Below are 19,519 nucleotides of genomic sequence, written 5' to 3'. Positions count from 1 at the left end.
AACAAACTTTTCGTCATTATCAATAAAAATTGGATTACAGCATCCTTCCACTCATTTCCGCTCAGGCTCCACAAAACCTGCATCAAACACAACAACGGGGAAAGGAAATTAGGAAAGGTCTGACATTGCGTTCAACCCTTTCCTGTCCTTCCTCTTATTAGTCTACCCTTTTCTACCACCTTTAACCACTAACTGGCGGAGTTTAAGATGAAGAAAAGGGGGTGACATTGAACGAAATTACAAAACCGTACTGTTGTAAAATTTGATTGTGCGGTGATTTTTTTTCCCTCCTTCTGAAGAATCAGCATTTTCGCTCCCAAATTGGTAAAAGTTTTTATTGTGCATTTAATTTCGGCTCGGATTTTGAATGCTCCGTTCAACTCTGGGTAGGAACCGAAATCAATGTGTCGTTTTGATTGAAGCAATTCAAGTTTGAAGGTGCCGTATTATAATAAGCAACCGCACGGATTTTTGGATTTGTTGTACGGTTGTGTAACATTACATCACCAGGGAGTATCCTATCTGCTACTGACCAGCATAACCGCTCATGTGTGTATGGGACCGATTGGCATTAAAAGATAACTCAACGGCAAATTTCAAACCCACAAAGTAGACCCTTCTCAAAGCGATGTGATGACGTTACGGTTCTACCCAACGGATTTTCCAGATCCAGAGTATATAATTTGGCATTAGAGGCGATGATTTTGTTTTATGGTTTCACCTTCCACAAATTCTCCCACTTTTGGCACAATGTTTTTTTATTTCGTTCCATCCCAACCCAATCCAGCACAACATCACACACCTTAGAATTCGAATTCACGGAAATCGTGCAATTTATTGTCCAATGATGACCAGTTGGAACTCTTTCTACCTTCTACTCTGGGGGCTATCACTGGATCTCGTGCTGAAAATCCATTTATCACAGCCGCAAATGAGGGTTCAACCGAACCGGAAAACCCCGGCTAGTCCAGCTAGGCAAAGCAGGGGAAAACCAATACAAGCAATTATAGGCAAAGAGACAGAGAGCACCCTTTCCTGTCATTATCGGCTGGAGCAAATCAGACAAAACCGGAAAACAATTTAAAATCACAGATTTCATCAGACAAGCACTTTTTTCCATGGGACCGGAAGAAAGGAGCAATCGTTTGGCTAAACTTGATACGAGGTGATTATTATCCACTAACTACCCAACGTTTCACTTAGGTAAACTTATTTTTTGGCATATTTTAATCCTTCCTTGTCAAATTTTGGTGTATAAGGTTAAGATTAACCCACTTATACTAGTGGCTAGACTTGATGACAAAAATAACTTTTTTGTACCGTTAGTAACTTTTCTGGTTCATGTACCCGAGCAGGGGTAAATAACACGGGAATACCTAATTTTGGTATTACTTGGGCAAATAACAGGGACCAAAATGTGCCCTTGGTTGCCCAGTAATAGATGGTAAAATATCATGAAATCATACCAAAGTCACAACAACACCAAACCATGTTATTCCAAGGGTAAAATAATACCTCAAAATAAAACCATTTCAATACCAAGTTGAGGTCTTCTGGATTTTTGAAAATTGCTTAAAAACCAAAACTTGGTATTGCCGTGGTTTAATTTTTAGGTATTCCCGCGCCCTTGAAAATCAGCTTTAACCCTTTTGGGTTTCAAGTCATTTTAGCGCAAATTAATTATGTCATCAAAATTTATAAAAAAAAAATCCCATAGTTTCAGAGGAATTTGATGAAACCTTTCAATACCAAAATAATACCAAAATGTGCCATCCAGACTTTTCACAATTTCAAGTCATTTCTTTAGGGGGTATATCAAAAATGTTTAAAATCAAGTTTGAAATTTCCGGTTTTCAATGAAAGCATTCGCTTTGAGACATCATTTAAGCGCAAAATTAATTATTTTATCAAAATTGGTCAAAATTTTCCCATAGTTTCAGAGGAATTTGATAAAACACTGTAATACCAAAAGAATACCAATATGTGGTGTTCGACCATTGACAAATTCTGCAATTTTGCAATATCAAAACAATACCTTTAATTGGTATGATAGCACATTTTGCTCTTGCATAATCCTTAAGACAAATTTTAAAGGGTCCAGGAATATCAAAATTTGGTATTGATACCAGAGAAAGGTATTATTACGCATTTCCCTTGTTATTTACCCATGCTCGGGTAGTATCGCTCCAGTCCTCCAACATTATAGTCAAATAAGCAATAATTATCCTGTTAAATTGAACTTTTGTAGATTTTAGGGTTTTACCGATGAAATCATTATTTAATTATTTCAAAAGTTACCCTACAAACTTCATTCCCAAGTATCACCAGGTAAACTAATTCAAATCAACATGCATTCAAATTAAAAACCTGAGTTCGAATACCCCAACAACGTATAAAATTTTATCCATTAGTGGGTTTCTTTCCTATAATGGGTATTTCGATGCCTCTGTGCTCTCTTATACTAACTAAATTGGAAAACCAGCCAGCTTAGTACAGTGGACTCTCTCGTTGTCGATATTGAAAGGACCGTCAAGAGCTGGAGGTTTCAAATTATAGAACAAAAAACGAACGAAAGTATGCTGCTTGAAGGGACTGAAAAAAATATTGACAGCTATGACAGTGCTTAAATATTCAACCCTGAGCAATTCTCTACGAAATCGGTCTTTTTTCTTAATTTTAAATTTTGTATTTTTTAATCCGGCGTAATTTTTTTTGTTGCCTTCGGTATGCCCAAAGAAGCCATTTTGCATCATTAGTTTGCCCATATACTTTCCATACAAATTTGGCAGCTAAAATGATACTAAAATGATATATGAAAATAAAAGGGCGTGATATTGAATGTTTGGTCCTTTTGAAATGTTAGTCTTGATTTTAAAAAAAACTTTCATATTTTAACATTGAAAATCGGACCATTAGTTGGTGAAATATCGACATTAGAAGATGGTGTTTTTTTAACATCAATTTCCCTGTTTTTAAATCTTTGCAATGTGCGCTGGTAATATCTTAGCAACTAAGGGTCGTATCAACAAGGTTAAAAAAAGCAAAATATAGATAATTTTTACATTTTTTACATTTTTATTTTCATAATTTTAATTTTTCACTCAATTTAAAAACTAATATCGTAAAAGTATAGTCCTGAATGTCCTCTAAAACTTTCTCGAAGAAAGTATGGCCCTATCTAGCTTCTGGAAAAAGATACAGAGATTTTAAAAGAGGCATTTCTGAATAAGTGCTGAAAATTATATTTCTTGCCAACACAGCCAGTACTTCGGTATATTTTTCGAAATCTTATTTTTTTAACGTAATAAGGAAGCAACCTAGCAAAATGGTATCTTAGGAAAAAGTTGTTGTTTATGAATGTTGCTTTTATTTAAATTATTGTCATGCAGGATGACACACCTACAGGGTGTCAACCAAGCCTTAACTTCTACTGGTGACCTTTTAAAGCGTTGGTGTCTTAGGGAAAGTTGTTAAGCTACTTATTCCAAAATTTTTTGACATGGTTGGAAGACAGGGTGCACATCTACAGGGTGTCAACCCATTTCTAGCTTCTATTTAAGACCCTTTTGATCACTGTAAAAGGGTACAAATCGCAAATTAGGCATGCCACGCAAGTTTTTCACATAAAATTTCCTGGGGAATCGATTGCATATGATTGAAAACACGGTAAAAAGCTAGGTTGCTTCCTTATTACGTTAAAAAATTATTAAGATTTCGAAATATCTACCGAAGTACGGCAGAGTTGGCAAGAAATATATTTCAATTTTCAATTCGGTTTTATTTGTGAATAATCAAGATACAATGAGTTATTTTGAAGTGCATAACAGAGTTTTGGAGTTCCTTTCAGCTGTGTGTTGCATCATAATCCATTTTGGAACAATTATTTCTTTAACTAAGGCACTAGCAAGAGTAAGAAAAAATATTAAAAAAAAACTTACAGAAATTGCAAAGGAAAGGGGATAGAGAAAGAGAAAGCTTACATCTAGATCACAGGTTATTTATCCTTTGTAGATGTGTTTGATCATCAGTTCCCCAAGGGCCAGGAATTGTTCCGCCTTGTTCCGGCAGCTCCGAAACCGCGTCATCATCTCCCCGCGAGAGCAAAGAACTCCGACAGGGTGAAAAGATCTTCCCCGGTGAGGCCTTGCGCGCGACGTATCCGCGGTAATTACCGGTATTGTTGCCGTCACAGTTGGCGCACTAAATGCGCGCCTTGGTTTGCTCTACCTTGTCCCCCAAATCCGCCTTGCACGGCAGTGCACACTTCTCCGAGAGGTGTGATTCACCGCACTTTACGCAGCGGGGCCGGAGTTTGCAGTTCCGCGAGCCGTGGCCAAATTTCTGGCAACGGTGGCATTGCGCTACGTCCGTCGGGTTTTTGGTGTAAAATCGCCAGTTTACCCAAAAGCCGTCCAACGTCTTAGTCCGCCGCAGGTCTTGGATCTGGACGGTGCCGCGGTCGAAGTACAACAGGTACAGTGTGTGAGTACCGGTTACCGTTGTCTTGCGCGAGAGCACTTTTATCTCCCGCGGTTTTATTCCAGCGTCCGAAAGGTGCTTCTTCAAGTCGGAAACTGAAAGGTCTTGGTAACCCTGCAGGACGACCTTAACAGGGGGCTTCTCGGGGTTGAATGTGTAGAAGTTGAAGTTGCTACGCTTCAATTCTTCAAACACCAGGTCGATATTCTTATTATTCAGTGTGATCACTTGCACTGCCGACTTACCGATTTTCAGACAATATCCGAGGCCTTCCAGCAACTCGTTAACATTGTCCGGCAACGTGTCCAAAACATGCTGGAGAAGCGAACTCACTGGTAATCACAATCAATCACGGCGAAAAAAATCGAAAAAAACGATGGAGCACTGAGCACTTGACTGCTGCTTGCTCTCATGCGTACACGGCAAGACATATAATTTTCAGCACTTATTCTGAAATGCCTCCTTTGAAAACTCTGTATCTTTTTTCCAGAAGCAAGATAGAACCGTACTTTCTTCGGGAAAGTTTTAGAGGACATTAAGGACTATACTTCTACGATGTTAGTTTTTAAATTGAGTGAAAAATTAAAATTATGAAAATCAAAATGTAAAAAAGAGAGGTTTCCCATACAAATTTGAATCGCTTTGCGGAAAGCCGGGTCAAATCCAATCGCTCCCAAATTGTTGGGGATTGATTGGGGGCCCAAATGGGACAGGAAAAAGCCTGTTCTGATTGAATCAGTCTATTTTGACATTTTCCCATACAACTTCAAGTCACCCTAATGGACAAACTAATGGTGCAAAATGGTTTCTTTGTGCATACCGAAGGCACCAAAACAGTTTCAGCCGGATTAAAAAATACAAAAAAAAATCGAATGACCTAAATCTCAGCGAATTGCTCTACTTGTTAAAAATACTGCAGATTTTACATAAAAGTTGTTATGGACAATTAGTGCGATGCACTACTTGTATATTTTGCATGCAACTTTTCAAACATTTCAAATACATCCCAGCCAATGAGAGAAGATAATCACACCGCAAGCAACACAAATTTGTTTAAAATTCTCACGTCTGTTATTTACAACTTATACCCACAGGTAGTGAACCGTACCAATCCCTCCCCGCTCTCCGTCCACCCCATTGCCAGTAAATCAACCTAATCATATTGTTACACTCGAACGAGAGAGCGAAAACTCAATTACAAGGTTCAAAAGTTAATAGGAGAAAATTAAACCATAAAAAGCAATATAAACGTCGCTATTAGAAAAGCTTTACACCTTCAATTTTCCCAAATTACTTCGACGACGATGACGATAGGGATTTTCTTCAAGACAGGGGAGCATCTTGGCCCTTTCCGACCGTCCCAAACACCCCAAATGTATCCCTACTGTCTCAACCCTGTCTTTCGCTTGTGGTAAGTATCGGTATCGGCAATGGGGAGACGCCGGCATCAAGTACCGAGAAAAGAGCGCACAAAAACGAGGACTCGTGTGAAGGAGGGGTTGAGTATGTTTCGGCTCACTTAACTTGTTTTGCTCTCACCCGACATTAACTTTTAAGTAAATAATGAGGCATAAATTTATCTTTCGGCTTCTCAACAAGCTTGTTCCTTTTGCTCTTTTCTTACGGTACGAATCTTCAGAAGGATCAGCGATGCTATTTTATTTGCCGTAAGGATTTCCCGCCAGGACGAATCTATTCGGAAGTCGACGAATTTGCCTTGTTCGGGGGCCTACCTCTACACCACAGCTGGCCTGTCCTGAGAAAGAACAGTTTCCCGAACACGGAAGAAGATCTGCAAGTGAGTGGCGGAAACGACGTCGAAAACACGGGATCGATATATTGAAATCATTGCGGTTTGTCGCTTGTCTGCCCGGGAGGGCAAAGTATTAAAGTTTAGTTTTAAACATCTCTTGACTTTTCGGCTTGGGGCACAACGACGACGACGACGACAGTTAGTCGCCAAGAAAGAAAGGTAAGGCACTGAGGAAGATTGGCGGTAAGAGGTAATGTAAACGATGCGAGCTGAAATTAAAAAGTTCCAGCACGGTCATATTTCAAGTGGCGGAGAACAATCAAGGAGAGAATTTGCATTGTTGGTTGTTTGCGAGAGAAAGGCAGTCTGTGGAGTTTTTTGCTGTGATAGCCAGTGACGTAGAATTTAAACTTTTATTTAAAAATAGTAGTTTATACAACAAGTTGCAAAAAGAGGATTTTTCAGCACGAGTCGTACATTTATCCAACGAGGTTCACCGAGTTCACAAGTGCACAAGTTCAACTTTTCACGACGGAATTGCAAAAAAAAAATGCTGCACTTTATATATTAGCATGCAGGTAGGATTGAGGTAGGCTTTGCCAGAACGACGCTGTCGTGCTTTCTAGTCGCACGTCGCTTTTTGACGTTCCGAGAAAATGCGTTTCAATGTTTGACCTTGAATCGACAAAAACGAGAGCATGAGACGTAAACAATAACAAATACGTTTTGTTTGGTTGACAACTCTGAGCATTGCCCCGAAGTTTGATTGAATTTGGTTGCCAGAGTCCCGAGTTATGATTATAAATGTTTACGGTAGTCGGTCTTGTACATGTGTCAAATGCGTTCTGACCTGAAGTCCCTTTGGCCCATTGTCGCACTTACATCAATACGGTGTAGCAAGATCGCACAACAAGATTGGAACTTATCGAGAAATTAAAAGTGAGAGTGTGTGCAAGGCCAGGAACCGGGGCACGGGCGCTGTCAGCCGTGGGCTGGTTTCGGCACTCCCGGCCCCCGGGATGATGACCGAAAATTCGGCGGTGAGGTGACCGGTCGGGATTTAATCCCTGATCGTCTGCTTGAAAGGCAGACCGCTTAGCCATGTAGCTAAGTACTCGGACATGGGCATGGAGTTTAACTTTCTGTGAATTTGCTGTGAAGATTACCGTGACTCTTTGAAAAGTTTAACTCCATGTTGCACGAACACACTCTCACTTTTAATTTTTCGATTCTTTCGTATAGAAAAGTGACTATAATGCTCGGAGCTTTTCCGGTTTTTATTGAATATCTCAGAATTGAAATCGAATTTTGGGGATCTGTTAAGGTCAAAAAGTGAGGCATTGTGAACTGCACAAAAGGGCGTTCTTAACTGAATTTGGGCCAAAATTCTGTAACATTATTAATAGTTGACAAATCCAAAATACTAAAATTAAAATGACCATTGAAAAACCTTGTAAAAACTTAATTTTATTCAGAATACATAGTATAATGCCTATTTAGATGCCTCTGTGCTCTCTTATGCTAACTTATGCTAAATCCTAGCAAGTTTAGTAGAAGAGAGCACAGAGGCATCGATTTCTGTATTTTAAATTAAATGATACTTTTTATCCTGTTTCCAAAATTTGAATTTTAGGACCACACAGCTCGGTTGAATAAGTAATAGTAAGGGATTTTTTGTTTTTCATATAAATTCATTGATATTTGTTTTTTTTTATAGTAGCAGAACTGCAATAATTATGAGCATTTTGTAATTTCGCCAGGAATCAGCCATAAAATTTGAAAAAAAAATCTTCAAATTTTCACTCCTCCTCGCAAAAAAACAAAATAAGTAAAAAAAAACTTCTGGAGATTTTTTTTTAAAAAGGACCAATAAACCAAAATTCAAGTTTTTGCTTTTTGGGTGTTTTTGAAACCACCTTGATTCAGGGAAATTAAAAAATCCCAAAAAGCAAAAACTGAAAATTTGGTTTATTGGACAATTTAAAAAAAAAACTCCAGACTTTATTTTTTGCTTTACAACTTATAGGCGAGTTTTTATAGCCCTCTAACCAATAAAAATAAAACAACAAGAACATTTTCTTACTCAATGTGATTTGCTTCTTTCATTTCAACACGCCACGCAGTCAAATTCAGCCCCACGAACAAACCCTTTGCCTAATGAGGTACGTTTCCGGTGTGCCCTTGTCAGTGGCATGTTTACAAGCAAAAACATATCCTCCAAAAATTCCACACCCCAGCACACAGTATAATTCTCAATTTTATAATTGTTTTAGCGTGCAAACACACTCAGCCGGCAAAAGGAGAGATGGCATGGCACATATTGTGCGGCATCCGTACCGGGAGTGGAATGTAATGAAATGTACGCCTCCCGTTTAATGTTATCTCGCACGATTCAGCGCAAGTGATTCCGGTGGATTAATGAATGCTTTCTCCGGTGGCACCAGTACGGTGCTAGCTGGCATAAAACGTGCCGGAATGGCTCCTCTTCGTTCCCGGCCACGCAATGAGTTTTTAAATATTATTTCTGTTTCTGAAATGATTTCATTTTAAAAATAATTTCCATCCCACCATGTTTACCTTTATGATTTCTGGTGTACGTAAATTGTACTTGTTTACCGCTGAGCGCTCCGCCAAAAGGGGTGAAGAAAGAATGTGTGTATGCTTTTCCAAGCCAAACAATAAAAGCTCTCGGAAACAGTCACAGTGTGTACTTTATTTAAATCAACACAGAAAGTTGCGACTCCTGCTGCCATGTTGCAACAACATTACATACGTTTAACCGTCGAAAGGGATGACGAAAGAAATTTCCGGAGGGCTACCCAAGTCTCTCAAGCAGCAAAGTTAAGGCTACCCCAAGAGCACACCGATCGATAAAAGCTATGTAAAGAAAACGGAACGTGGAAAAGCTCTAACCGCGGAAAGCTTTCGGCGACGTTGCCGCTATTGTTAGGTACAAACAGTGTGTACTTTGAGAAAAGAACTTGTTTAAAATAAATTTTGAAAAAAAATATGTCTTAGCATAAATTTTGTGATAAATTGCCAAAAATCTAAGGATCAATGAAATTTATGTTTAATTTCTGAGTTCAATCTGATATCCATTTTTTTAATGCTAAGGGTATGGGTGATAAAAGTGTAAACATTATGTGATCTACCTGATTTTTTTCAGATAATTATGATGTGGTGCGAGACAATCCTTTCTTGTCATAACCGTAATAAAATTCTTGGATTTCTTGAAAACTTACTCAATAATAATCTTTAACAATTCAACTCCACAAAACCCCGTTACAGTATTGTTAATTGAACTCCCAAAAGATTGAAATTCCACAAATATACGAGATTTTTACATGAAAATGAATTTTATCAAAATTCAACAAGGATAAATATGAAAATGGTACTAAAAAAACAAGTTGGCAAAACAGGCCCATAACCACATCATTGTTCAATATTATATTTTGTATTTTTTTTTTAACTCTGTATCATAAAGTTTGGAAAACCCCAGACGGAATCCACATTTTTCCTTTAAACTTCAACATAAAATGTTTATGAAAACGGATATATAAAAAAAAGTAAATCTTTCCCAGTTCCTGAGGGGAACACCCGTGAAGAGTATCGGGGCCGGCTTTTACAAAGCGGATTCAGTGACAGTTTATTAATCAACTAATGTCAACATGTTAAGGTTAATGTTAACATTTCATAGGTTGTCTTCCTAAGGTGTCAGAAAAAAAACAAAAAAAGAATATGATGGAACATAAACTCATTTGTATTAAATTGCAAGTGGAATATTTACGAATTTTCGATCAATATACATTAGGGTGCTCCAAATCCGAGATTCACCAGGGTTTCTCGCGAGCTCATTTGGACGACGAGAACCCCTCCCTCTTATCGCTTTAAAAATGGGAAGAATCGTCAAAATGTATAGAAAAAAGAAACGGTTTTACTTTTTTACCTGTGGACGGTGCCATAGTTGTCAGATTATTACCAGATGTAGAACCTTCATTAATTTGGAAAAACTAACCGGAAGACACCATATTTTTTAGGATTTTTACTGAAAGGTTATTACCTTCCGAAAATGAACATTTCGGTGCCTGAACCTGGTTTGGACCGAGTCAGCTCAATAAGACGTAAGACCGTAGACAATGCAAATCTGGATTAGGATAACTTAAGAGTTGAAAGACTTTGTAAATGTGAGGAAGGTACCAAACACCTTATGGTGGATTAAGAAACGTTTCAATTCATTTTTCACAGTACTCATTTAAAAAAAATCAGTCTAAAACGAGAATTCATTCAAAACAGAAGAGTGCACATAGTTTTTACTTTTAAACAATATTACATTCAAAAATAGAATATATTCTACAGCTTTCGTACGATTTTCATTTCCACCCAACCCTCAACTCTCAAATTTTTCCTTGCCATTTCGCAGTCGTCTAAAGCGTCCAGCCAAAGCACTCGCAAACTACAACACCTTCTGGCTGGACAAACGGCCAAAAATAACAGAATCAAATAATGAAAATGAAAAAAGTGAAACAATGTCCCCATAATTAATGAAGTTATTTGCTGACGGGATTTTTTCGTTCATCTCAATCCCCGTAATCCCTCTCTATTATTTAGTCTCAAGTTTTCCTCGCTTTTTTCCAAAATCACACCTGCTGCAATGTCAAACCATGGCTATACCCTTCGGAGGGGGCGTTTGGTAAGGGTGTGCAAAAATCTGCGAAAAATAAAAGAGGGTTCCTTTCATTGCGTCTTTTTTCCCGACGCCCTCACCTTTCGGACCGTTGTTGGCTTCGTCATCGTCGTCTTGCACTTCTTGGTGCCCTACAAGAGATAAGCTTCATCTCGGCGGCACTGTTTCCACATGACATCACTTATTGTTTTGCATACCAATTTTCCACCCACTTTTGCCAGACACTGAATACAACCACCACCCCCTTTTGTCAAATTGTTCTCTTTTCTTTTCAACGCTCTCCTCTGGCGGCAGTTGTATTTTTCCTGCGACAGATAAATATTTATCCTTACTCTATGTTTTAATCGAAGCTCTTCGATTTTTCCTTGTTTATGTGAAATTGACAGAGGGGGGAACACTTGAAATTGGGGAGAAAAATAACAAAAAAAAAGTTGGGGGGAATGCTGTATTGATCCGGAATTTGCGTAATGATGTATTTATCTCGGGCTAACCAAAGTTTTGCCGGATTTTGCCTTGTTGCAGGTAGTTTAAATGCAAAGGAAAAAAAATATGGTAACATTCATCGGGAAATGGCGATAAATTGTGTGTCAAAAAAAATCAGAAAATGATGAATTTTCATCAGTTTCTGGTGAATACTCATCAGGTCCATATTTTTACTCATTTTGTAGGTAATATTCAACCTACCAAATTTTCAACATTACAAAAATCAACTTTTTTTTTGCTGTGTGGAAGAAATCTGAAAATATGTTATCCAAGATGACGGTCAATATCGCGTTAGTTGCATATTGAAAAAATAGAGGGTCCTGATTGCTCCAAAACGACTCATTCACTCGCAACCACAAATTGAAATCGACAAAAACTGCTCTGACCGTTTCCTACCGTTTGTCGCTTCCACACCAATAGTGGCGTCATCCATAAAGTATGTCACGCTAAAATCGGCAAAATTAACCCCCCCCCCCCTCCCCCCTATATCACACTTTGTCACGCTGGTTCTGACCCCCCCCCATCGAAAAGTACGTCAAACTTTTTCGGACCCCCCTCCCCCCATCTTGAATTTTTGTTCAATCTTGATTAAATTTTTAAAAGTTCCTATCGGCATGAAATACCCATGACTCATAGGTTGTTTTGAAAATGGGGCTAAAAATAAAAAAGTTTAAAAAATAAATTTACGAGCCATGGTTTAAACATTTGAATGAAAAAAGTATTTTAAAATTAGTTTCCAAAATATCTAAGTATTGACAAAATTTTATTTTTCGCAAAAAACAGGTTCTGGCGGTTTGTGCATTGGAATTTCATAAAAAAAAAATCAAAATATTTTTAATCAATTTTTAATGCTAAATATTATTCTCAATGCAGAAAAATGTATTTTAGATTGTTTTAAGTTAATTTAACTTCTATTTTCGTTGAAATTTTGAAATTTCTTGAAAAAATATTTTTTGTCCCTTGATTTTTCCGACACATTTTGAAGGGAGGGGGTGACATAAACTTTGGAAAATATTTGCAATGCAGAAAAATGCATTTTAGATTGTTTTAAGTTTATTTAACTTCTATTTTCGTTGAAATTTTGAAATTTTTTGAAAAAATATTTTTTTGTCCCTTGATTTTTCCGACACATTTTGAAGCAGGGCTGTGGAGTCGGAGTCGGAGTCGGAGCCGGAGTCGGTGGAGTCGGGTCTTTTTGGGGACCTGGAGTCGGAGTCGGAGTCGGAGTCGTCAAAACTCGAACAGCTGGAGTCGGAGTCGGAGCCGGAGTCGGCTAAATTTTAGGAGCTGGAGTCGGAGTCGGAGTCGGAGCCGAAGATTTCTGATAACCCGGAGTCGGAGTCGGAGTCGGAGTTATCTTAAATTCAACAAAAAATATGTTTTTCTATTGTTCAGTATTTCCTATATAACAGCATAATTTACAAAACTTCTTATATTTTTAATTATTTTTTACGTCGCATGCACTGCGTCGCCATGTTTTTCATTTTTTTTAGAGATTTATCAGATGCCATTATGTTTTTGAAGCTTTTTATTGTGATTGGAAAGCTCTAATTGTGTTATTTCACTATAATCACTAAATGATAACCTCTTACCCAAGTATGTAGTATCATAATTTAAAAAATAATAAAAAATATTGGTTATGTAGTCACACATATCTAATTGATTCTTGACTTCTTCCTTTTGCCTATATTTATATGCCCTTTCAATTCAAATTTGACCAAATTTCATCCAGTTCTTTCTGAAAAAAGTTCACACACAGTCATCTTTTACCCCGATAGCGAATGTCTTGGAGGTTTTAAGTTAAAGCATTTTTTAGGAAAAAAATTACGAGGAACATAAAAAGATTAAAAATAGTAATCACTGTTTTTGGAAATCGAAAAAGAGTCACTGACAGTAACAAATAATCAACGATAATAACAATGTCTTACTTGGAACTCAACATGCGCATTTTGTTTATAACTGAGTACAAGAAAATCAAAGTGTTGCATTTAAAATAATTGAAACTAACAAAAAATATCAAAAGAAGTTGCAACTAATTTTGAAATAATCATTGAATGTTGATGTTGATTTTAGGTAAACTATTTTGATATCGTTGCAAGTTATCGTTGAACAAATCTCAAGATTTCAGTACAAAAATGAACTAATTAAAAAAATTATAGAACAAAATATAGGATTTTAATTTATTTTTCAAATATTATTAAAAAAACAAAATCAAAATATTATCAACCGGTAAGAATTTTTTCATACTGTATGTCCCACGCCAATATGACGGAAGGTTATTATCATTGCAAATCAATGTACCTTAAAAAATGAAATACTTGTGACCTAGAAAATATTTAACTTGTGGATATTTGTTTTTTATTATACTTTAAGTTTTTTCATTTATTTTGATGGAGGCGCAAGATCATTCATAAAGTTTCGTTTTAGGTGAAGATTCACGAAGTATCGTGCGCCTCCTTTTTAATGTATATTGAATTTTAAAATTAAAATAAATTAAAAATTTCCAGGGTAAAATATTTTCCATGTCACAGATATTTGAAAAGGACCTCTCAAGCGTCCTTTCCACGAAGAAATTGTTTAGATACATTGATTTGCAATAATAATCTCCTTCAGCCATGGCGTGATGTCCATGTACGTCTTAAAAAAAAACAAAAAAAAAAAGGTTTCGTTTAAAATTGTCATTTAAAAAACAAGGTGCCTGTCACTGTGCTTCTTATAAATGTCAGCCTGAAAGTGAGCAAATTGAATTTTTATATTCAATAGATTATTAAGGCCAGGTTTTTTTTAATTATTCATTCAAAAATAACAATTTAATATATTTAAATTTATTAGCTTTGAATAAATTATTTGAAAATTTGAGGTTAAGCAAATAAATCTAAATTTACTTACAAAACTGTTTTTCTCAAAATGCCTCTAAAACTGAAGATTTTTTTTGATTTCTGTTTCCATAACGTATAAAACTTGTAACCTAGAAACTTTTTTCCGTTTTGTGATTCGAACTTATTTTTCTTGAGAAAAACATGACGCTTAGCGAGTATTTAAATAATCCTATTTATCAATGTTTTAAAAATAATTAACTAATATTAATTAACTATCTTTTGAAACATTTGAAAATATGTGGAGTCAGAGTCGGAGTCGGAGCCAACCAATTGTTGGAAGCTGGAGTCGGAGTCGGAGTCGGAGTCGGCTAGAGTTGGTAGGCCGGAGTCGGAGTCGGAGCCAACCATTTGTTGAAAGCCGGAGCCGGAGTCGGAGTCGGAGTCGGCTAATCTGAGAAAGCCGGAGCCGGAGTCGGAGTCGGAGTCGGCTAATCTGAGAAAGCCGGAGTCGGAGTCGGAGTCGGAGTCGTTTGAAATATGACCCGACTCCGCAGCCCTGTTTTGAAGGGAAGGGGTTTGTTTTGTTTTGTTTTGTTTGGAGGGAAAAGCCCGTTTGAGTGGATCGCCAACCGATGGGTCCTTCTCAAATAGGCACAAAACCTCTTTTTTTTATTGTCAACAGATTTACAGTCCAAATGACAAAAAGGCTTTTACATAATTACTTAAACTAACCTATTAAGCTAACGAAAATTACATACAATATAAATAAATAAATAAATAAATAAATAAATAAATAAGCTACAAGTGTAAACCTAAACTAGAGGGTTAAGGGGTCGGGGATTTTCTTCTCGGAGAAACGTCAAGAATTGAAGTTTTTGAACAGGACGAGACAAATTAAAATCGAAAGACGAGTAGCACCGATTGAAGACTCTGCACATGCTGGAGAATGGTTCATTGAAGGCGTAATTGGTGCGAGCAAAGGGTAGGGTCAGAAAGGCAAATGAGCGAAGTGTTCGCCGGCGAATGTTGATGTTGAGTTGTCCGACCAAGTAAGGACAATCAATGTTGGATCTCAACAGATCAGAAACAAACACGGTTTTCGCTAAATCTCTCCTGACAGACAAAAAATCAAGATGAAGGAAATCACATCGACTGGCATAATCCAAAGATTGATTGGGAGAGTAGCGCAATGCGAATCGAGTGAATTTGCGTTGAACAGCTTCAATTCGATTTATCTCGTTAGCATAAAATGGCGCCCAGACGATAGAACCGTATTCCAAGGTGGATCTGACTAGTGAACAATATAAAGTTTTTAAACATTGAATATCTCGAAAGTACTTAGTCATTCTGAAGATCATACCGAGCAGTTTGGATGCCTTAGAAGTCATGTAAGCCACATGATCCTTAAATGAAAGTTCTGCGTCAAGCATGACACCCAAATCTTTGACACAACGATCACGTTTTAAAGAGTTTTCAAATAGTGTGTAGTCGAAGCAGACCGGCGACCTCTTCCGTGAAAACGTTATAACTGAACATTTAGTGGGGTTTAACACCATTTGGTTCAGCTGACACCAATCGGAGAAAACTTTGATTTGCTGTTGAAGGAAGCGACAGTCTGAGGGTTTCTTGATGATAGTGAACAGTTTGAAATCGTCAGCATAAGAAAGTTTCGAGCACCGAAGTTGATAGTTGACATCGTTGATATAGAGCAGGAATATAAATGGACCTAAGTGGCTGCCCTGAGGTACCCCGGATGTCACAAGGAATGGCGATGAAAGGCAATCCGCGATTTTTACCTGCATCGATCTTCCGGTTAGGTAGGAGTAAACCCAGTCAATGAAAGTCCCGTGTAAGCCAATACGTCGAAGTTTTGCGATTGCGATTCGATGATCGATCTTGTCGAAAGCTGCAGAGAGGTCGGTGTAGACCGCATCGACCTGGTACCCACTTTGGATTGCTCGTTGTATTGTGGAAACATAAGTCACAAGGTTTGTGTTAGTTGACCGTTTGGGGAGAAATCCGTGCTGGTCGTAAGCAATGCCCGAAGAAAAGTTATGCAGAAAAAAGTTAAGCACGATAACCTCGAAAAGTTTAGACATTGCACAGAGGGCTGCAATTCCGCGGTAGTTGCAAATGTCTCGTTTACAGCCTTTTTTGAATATCGGGAAAACAAATGACTCCTTCCATCGGTCAGGAAACACCCCGGAGCTAAGAGACATGTTATAGATTTTTGTTAGAGGAAGGCAAATGCTGTTAGAACAACTTTTCAAGACAACCGAGGGGATACCATCAGGTCCGGCGGAGTGGGAGCATTTTAGCTTGGCACTTGCAGTTCTAAAGTCTTCGTGCGAGATGACAACGTTCGAAGGGATGGGTAGCGATTCTGGAACTCGAGCCGCAGCGTTGGATATTTCTTGTTCAGAAAGATTTTTATGGGTGAACACGCTAGAGAATTGGGCACGGAACGCATCACAAATTTCTCTCGTGTTTGTTGCATCGACGCCGTCACGAACCATGGAATTAGGAAGGCCGGACTCACACCGCTGTTTTTTCACGTAGTTCCAAAACCCTTTAGGATTTTTCTTCAGGTGTTTTTGAACTCTAATCTGATGCGCGAGAAACAATTTCTTGTTAAGGTGCTTGTACCGATTGCTTATGTTGTTGACCTGGAGACGGTAGAAGCTAGAATGGCACTTCGAGAAGCATTTCAACGCAGAACGTTTGGAGGATTTTAGTCGTTTGAGAGCAGGAGTGGACCATTCCGGAGTGACAGGTGGTTTCCGACACTTCTTGGGGACGAACTGATCAATAGCGTACAATAGAACGTGAGAAAAAACCTCCGCAGCAGAATGGACATTCCGTGATGCAAGCAGTTCCTCCCAATTCATGTTGTTCAGGAAGGTGTTCATTCCAATGTAGTCAGCTTTTTTGAAGTTGTAGTATACAGCAGTCTTACTATCGGCGAACTTACAGGGAGCGCTATCGAAAATACTCAGGTGCAACGGAGGATGATGCCGAACATCTTTTACCAGAGGTGCAGGCGCGCGGGAAACTCGGTAATATTCCGTAACATCGTTGCTGACAAAACAAAGATCAAGCAAAGCGTTGTTTTCGTTTGTGATTTTACTAATTTGAGCAAGATTTGCCAGATGGTGGTCGTCCAAAAAGCGCGCTGTCACTGTGCTAACGGTAGACCTGCTAACGTCGACGAAAAGGGAACCATCTTTGTCGGAAATCCATTTGAGGCAGCTGAGATTAAAGTCGCCCAGGACGCAGATACTGTCATTAGCTTTCAATTTAGATACGACCCACAAGAGGGACTGGGTATAACGCTCGACAAGCTCAGAATCGTTGACACGGTCCGGTGGAAGATAAACGACGCAAATGTGAACGGATTTTTCAGTTAAAGGGAGAATTACCCAGACGAGTTCGACTTCGGAGGTGTCGGGGACCTTCATTTCACGTGGTTTAAGTTCTTTGCGTACAGCAAGAAGAACACCGCCCCCGCTGGATTTCGAACTAGTAGAACTTGACCTATCCTTCCGGTAAACTTCGTAAGTGTCATCAAATATGAGACTGTAACCAAGTTTCGGTAAAGGCATAAAGGTCATAAGAAGCATCGGAGCACGCGAGCTTGTATTCAGCTAAGGAACTATTCAGGCCGCCAAGATTTTGGTAGTAAACAGAAAGAATGTCTCGTCTGGTATTCGATGTTACGGAAGCGAGAGCTGAGCAGGGCTTTGATTGCTATGAACGACGCCTTGAAGTGAACGAATCGACGCTAACAAAGTCGGGCCAGAATGCTGAGTAATAACATTGGTAAAAGCTACAACATCGGGCACGGTAACTTTGAACGACACGAATGTTAGTGGTCGAGAGTCTGAACGAGACTCAGAAGTCAGTCGTTGACAGTTAAAGTTATCATAGCTCCAGCCGGTACGGCTTTGGATGTAATTAGCGATTTGCTCGGCCGTTGTTGCGGGGTCAAACGGTTTAACATAGAAATGCTTGCAGGTAAAAGCCGGGGCAGTTTGCTGAAGAGGAGGAGCCAAATTGTGTTGAACTAATGGTGGTTGTAGGAAGGGCTGTAAGTGGGGCTGTAGCTGCTTCCGGTTCCGGGGACGAGCAGCTTTTTGTTGTGGCACAGATTGTGGATTGTTGTTGATTGGTTGCACTCTAGTGTTGGCAGCAAGCGAAAATGCCGTACTACTGTTGGCTGCAGGAAGATGGAACCCAGCCAATGTTGATTGTGATGTTTGGAAGGCATTGTGAGCTTGTGGTTGTCCAGACGCTGATCGAGAGCTGCCAGATTGCCGGTTGGTAGTGGATCCGAAACGAAAAACTGGAACGGTTGGGAATCCAAATGAGGGGGCGGCAGCACCTGCGGCTTCGGCCGGACATATACCCGAACGAGCATTACCTGCACGGAAGGTTAAAGGTGCGGAGGGCGCGACTAGGTTCGGCGTCGGTAATCCAGGTAGGGTAGTGACAGTTGCGGCGCTGGATGAGCAGCGGGTCCCGAAAGCACCGGGTTGCGTCGAATAGTTTGCTGGAACGTTTTGGAAACCGAATGAGGGGGCGGCAGCACCTGCGGCTTCGGCCGGACATATACCCGAACGAGAATTACCTGCACGGAAGGTTAAAGGTGCGGAGGGCGCGACTAGGTTCGGCGTCGGTAATCCAGGTAGGGTGGTGATAGTTGCGGCGCTGGATGAGCAGCGGGTCCCGAAAGCACCGGGTTGCGTCGAATAGTTTGCTGGAACGTTTTGGAAACCGAATGAGGGGGCGGCAGCACCTGCGGCTTCGGCCGGACATATACCCGAACGAGCATTACCTGCACGGAAGGTTAAAGATGCGGAGGGCGCGACTAGGTTCGGCGTCGGTAATCCAGGTAGGGTAGTGACAGTTGCGGCGCTGGATGAGCAGCGGGTCCCGAAAGCACCGGGTTGCGTCGAATAGTTTGCTGGAACGTTTTGGAAACCGAATGAGGGGGCGGCAGCACCTGCGGCTTCGGCCGGACATATACCCGAACGAGAATTACCTGCACGGAAGGTTAAAGGTGCGGAGGGCGCGACTAGGTTCGGCGTCGGTAATCCAGGTAGGGTGGTGATAGTTGCGGCGCTGGATGAGCAGCGGGTCCCGAAAGCACCGGGTTGCGTCGAATAGTTTGCTGGAACGTTTTGGAAACCGAATGAGGGGGCGGCAGCACCTGCGGCTTCGGCCGGACATATACCCGAACGAGCATTACCTGCACGGAAGGTTAAAGATGCGGAGGGCGCGACTAGGTTCGGCGTCGGTAAT

The 19,519-nt window shown here is 39.6% G+C and overlaps 1 protein-coding gene across 1 annotated transcript in view; it reads left to right on the top strand.

Moving 5' to 3' along the window:
- The window catches only part of LOC120423147 (uncharacterized), a 31,697-nt gene extending 14,072 nt beyond the window's left edge, over positions 1-17,625 (top strand). Inside the window, exon 3 of the mRNA XM_039586828.1 lies at positions 17,368-17,625. Within this exon, the coding sequence (XP_039442762.1) occupies positions 17,368-17,625 (258 nt within the window). The remainder of the gene's footprint in view (positions 1-17,367) is intronic.
- Positions 17,626-19,519: the final 1,894 nt, after the last annotated feature.

This window comes from Culex pipiens, chromosome 2, assembly GCF_016801865.2.
Source record: "Culex pipiens pallens isolate TS chromosome 2, TS_CPP_V2, whole genome shotgun sequence".
Classification (NCBI taxonomy): Eukaryota; Metazoa; Arthropoda; class Insecta; order Diptera; family Culicidae; genus Culex; species Culex pipiens.
Note: the sequence above shows the minus strand (reverse complement) of the source record. Positions and strands in the feature narration are given on the sequence as shown.